Consider the following 4,805-nt stretch of genomic DNA (forward strand, 5'->3'; position numbering starts at 1 on the left):
AGAGGGCAGGGTTCGTATTGGAGTTTGATGTTCAATAGAAGAGGGCGAAGCAGCGATCCTTGGGGGGCGGGGCCTTCTCTCCTGCAGCCCCCACTCTCTGAACACTCCCCCAAGAAACATCAAGGAATCCAAACCACTTCAAACGTTCCCTCAAAACTCGTCTTTTTAAACTTGCTTGTAACGTCTTGTACCTTTCCTCCTACCTTGGTCTATCTAGTTTTTCTTGCTTTATTTTGTTTATTCTTCATCACCATCATTATTAACTGCAGGTCAGTCACTGACTGTCTGCTACAGAACGTAGCCTTGACATCATAATGCTACCTTATAACCACGTCACAACACAAACAAACTAAAACAAACCAAATAACCTTTGACCCCTGTCCTGGTTTCCTTGTATACGGTGTCCTTGTGATTGAGACATGAACTGCATACTGATTTCAGGAATATTGATGGAAACAACAAATTATTATTTTTTTGGGGGGGGGGGGTATTGTATGATGCCAGCTAGCGTGTGTTTGGAACAGACAGCCTGTGTGATGCTCCATGTGACCGCTGGCAGCCTATCGGGGCAGAGACCGGCTCAGAGGAACAAGAATGTCAAACTATTAAACCACGTCAGGACGTCCAATTAAACCACGTCAGGACGTCCTATTAAACCACGTCAGGACGTCCTATTAAACCACGTCAGGACGTCCAGTTGTCAGAAGGAGTTGATAGAACGTCATGGTCCAACGTCATGGTTCTTACTTCCCAAATCAGGCCTTTCTGTCTGGACCGTTCTGGACCGTTCTGGACCGCTCTGGACCGTTCTGGACCGGACAGAAACCTTTCCTTGTTGTTTGTTATGAGTCTCAGTCTGTGGACAAACTGGCCGGTCATTCAGGACAAGTTAATCTGACTGAATGACACGACACACAGACTCCTGTCAAACACGGGTCCAGTCACTGCACTTTACAGACAGGAAACGTTTGAGTGAATGTTAACGGTTCTTAATGGAGAGGCTGCTCTCTTCCTCATCCTCATCATCGTCATCATCGTCATCATCATGAGACTTGAGTCGGAGCCAGCAGCCTATCAGAACAGGGCTCTGAAATGGCTCGGCATCGAACGTGATGGAAGGGAATCAACCCGAATCAATCAGCCCTCCTGACTCTCAGGTCTGAGGTAGAAACGGTGAATCAAAGTGTTAAGGACAGCAGACGGATTCCCTCTTCCAGAGGTTGCTGGTGCAGAGTTACAAGTGTTCTACTGGACACTGCAGACCCGGCATGATGAGGAAGTGGTTGCATAGCAGGGGAGGCTGGTGGAGGTAGAAATCTGAGGACGGGCTCATCGTAATGCATGGAATGGAGTATGGTATCAAACCCCGTTCCTCATTCAAATTCCATGTATTACAATGAGCCCGTCCTCCGATTTCTACCTCCACCAGCCTCCCCTGCTGCATACACCAGTACCAGAGGTTGCCATGTCCGTACTGTTTAGTTACCTTGTTCCATCTTCCTGGGCATTAGCCAAGGGGCTTCTCAGGTCTCCACCCCCCCTCCTGAGCCCCCCACACACCATGGAGGAGCTGGAAGGCTCGGTCACGTCTGGCACTGACAGGCAAGACTAATAGTCTACAGTAGCAGATAGAACCTGTTGTTGAGAGTAAGACTGTCGTTCATGTCCTAATAACCAGATAACAGCTTAACAAGTATCAATATTAAATGTGAGAACTGTAACACAAACGTTGTACTGGGCCAAAGAGCCACAAGGTAACTGTCTAACTCCCTCTACTGGGAGTGTGTGTGTGTGTGTGTGTGTGTGTGCCAAAGAGCCAAAAGTCGGGAAGTGTTGCAATGTTGGGGGGGGTTTGCTTCCCCTGAAAGGAGACGTTGCCTAGGTAACAACGTTTCTCTCTCACTAATTGAGTCTTGTATTGGATCCTGAATTCCACCAGCGAACAAAGACAGGCTTAGAGAGAGAGAGGGGGGGGGGGGGGTGGGGGGAGAGAGAGAGGGGGTGGGGGGAGAGAGGTCAGATTTCTGATTGTGTGCCATGGTGTTTTGCCTCTGTCCCTGTCTCTCTCCTGTCTGTCTCTCTCTCTGTCCTGTCCTGTCTCTCTCTCTGTCCTGTCCTGTCTCTCTCTGTCCTGTCCTGTCTCTCTCTCTATCCTGTCTGTCTCTCTCTCTGTCCTGTCCTGTCTCTCTCTGTCCTCCCCTCCCCTCCCCTCCCTGCTCAGTGTCTCTCTAACAGAGCCTTGGCTGTGTGAGGGGTGTTACGACAGATGATGTAACCTGGCAGATAGAGACGGCCATTCTAGTCTTCCTGTTCCTGTTCTTCTCACAGCATCTGAGGTCAGGTGAGGCTGAGGCCCAAGCAAACACACAGACACACAGACACACAGACAAAGGGCTTTAGGAAATAAAAATGTATTGATACAAATTTTTACCAAACAATAGAAAAGTGTTTATAACAGATGGTAATAATTACAGCCTTGTGGATGGGTGTAAATACACAGGGGAGGGGAGGGGAGGGGGGGGTTATGGTACCAGGGAATCAATGTGATACAAAAGAACATTTTTAAAATATAAAGTTTGGTCAAAGGACAGAGAATCTCTTGTTGAGTCTCAACAGAACCCAAACAGAACCCAAACAGAACCAGACGTATAAAAACAGACGGTCCAAATCCTACCGACCACTTCGTCCAACATCACTTTCCTGTCTACGCTCTCTAAAACAGGATGTCTGTGTATTCAAAACAAATCCAGCGCCCCATCTCTGCCCCCTCGCCCTGAAGGGTGGAAAGAATCTCTTGGACCGAATCTCTGCATCTTAATCCACGCGGGGACGTGCTTGAGTGGATACTTCAGGAGAGGGGTGCAGAAATGGGACACAGACCCTCGACAGACACTACAGAGTGTAAAAGTATAGAATATACTGACAACCACAACCACAACCACAACCACAACAACCACAACAACCACAACATCATCATCATCATGAACATCATCATCATCATCTTCATCAACATCATCTTCATCATCATCATCATCATGGACCTGGACCTGGAGAGATGGTCAATGATGGAATGTTTAAAAAATCTCACAGAAGGACTCAGAGGTCCGGAATGTTACAAATACAGAATTCTGCATAGAACCGTACGTAGAACACAGAACTTAGAACACAGAACTTGGAACACAGAACTTGGAACACAGAACTTAAAACACAGAACTTGGCACATTCTAGGCATTATTATGATTGGTTGGAACATGGACGTCCTAAAGGACAGAAGAAGACTACGTTTCCCTTTGAGGGTCGACAACATGTTGGTGTTTATAAAAGGATAGGAAGTCTTACTCTGTGGTGACACACACACGCACACACACACACGCGCACACACACAGACACACACACACACACACACACACACACACACACACGGTGACTCTAAGGCTACTCTACCTAGGGTGTCAATAGTCTAGTAGTCGATGCCCTGATCCTCGTCGTCATAGCGACCGCTGTACTGGTGCTGTTGGTACCCACCCTTGTACCCCCCCTCCCCCCCGTCCTCCTCCTCCTCCTCCTCCTCCTCCTCTTCCCCGCCGTTGTTGTGGCGATACCGGCGATACTCAGCCTGGTAGTCGTCCACGCCGTCGTCGTCACTGACCTCCGACCCGTTGGTGGCGGGGGGCGTGGCCAGGCTGCCGTTGCCGTTGCCGTTGCCATGGCGGCCGTGGGAGGGGGGCGGGAGGAGGGGGGAGGGGGAGGGGGAGGGGGAGGTGGGGGAGGTGCAGTACTTGGGGTCGTAGACCTGCCGGCCCAGACCGTAGACGCTCATCCCTGCCTGGGACGCCACCTTGTTGGTGCCCATCTGGAGGGAGATGGTGGAGCTGTCTGCTGCAACCTGCACCGCCCCCTTCTGGTCAAACACGCCACGGCGCGTACCTGGACACGACATGCCCGCCTGGGGAGGGGGAGGAGGGGGAGGGGGAGGAGGGGGAGGGGGAGGAGGGAGTAGTTAAATGCATTTAAGGTTTTGATAGAGGACCCCGTTGTTGAAAAAAGTGTTTTTCTTGACTGTGTTTTATAATATTGTAATGTTGTGTGTGTGTGATGTATGGTGGTAAAGTGTGGATGCAGGGCCTAGCCCTAACCCTAGCCCTAGCCCTAACCCTAACCCTAGCCCTAACCCTAACCCTAGCCACAGCCCTAACCCTAGCCCTAACCCTAGCCCTAACCCTAACCCTGTAAGAGAGGCCGTGGTCTGAATGAGACTCCCTGCTCAAATAAAAGCTCAATTAATAAAGTCACTTCATTGACAATAAGTACAGTACAGTAGGCACCAGGGGAGGCTGGTGGAGGTAGAAATCAGAGGACAGGTACATTGTAATGCACACACACGGTTTGATACCGTTCCTCATTCCATTCCATGCATTCCAATGAAGCCGTCCTCTGATTTCTACCTCCACCAGCCTCCCGACACCGATCCATCCATCCGTCCATCCATCCACCCTCATCTCTCCATCCCTCCATCCATCCATCCCTTCATCCCTCCATCCCTCCATCCACCCTCCCTCCTCCCCTCCATCCATCCTCCCTCCCACCCTCCCTCCCTCCCTCCCTCCACCCCTCCATGGTACCTGGCTGGCTCCCTTGTTAGTGCCCATCTGCAGGCTGATGGTGGTCTGGTCGTAGGGTTTGTCCGTCTGGGACTTGGGGTCGTACAGATGCCTCCTGGTCCCATACGCTGTCATACCAGACTGGCTGGCACACTTGTTGGTGCCCATCTACCCAGAGAGAGACAGACAGGGTCAGAGAGAGAC

The 4,805-nt window shown here is 50.6% G+C and overlaps 1 protein-coding gene across 1 annotated transcript in view; it reads right to left on the minus strand.

Moving 5' to 3' along the window:
• Positions 1–2,392: 2,392 nt before the first annotated feature.
• LOC310824699 (calponin-3-like) overlaps positions 2,393–4,805 on the minus strand; it is a 4,957-nt gene continuing 2,544 nt past the window's right edge. The window contains exons 5-6 of the mRNA XM_083697957.1: positions 4,623–4,769; positions 2,393–3,946 (exon numbers count right to left, since the gene is read on the minus strand). Coding sequence (XP_083554083.1) covers positions 3,461–3,946; positions 4,623–4,769 — 633 coding nt within the window. The 3' untranslated portion in view covers positions 2,393–3,460. The remainder of the gene's footprint in view (positions 3,947–4,622; positions 4,770–4,805) is intronic.

Source organism: Argentina silus (genome assembly GCF_951799395.1).
Source record: "Argentina silus genome assembly, contig: scaffold_654, whole genome shotgun sequence".
In the NCBI taxonomy this organism is placed as follows: Eukaryota; Metazoa; Chordata; class Actinopteri; order Argentiniformes; family Argentinidae; genus Argentina; species Argentina silus.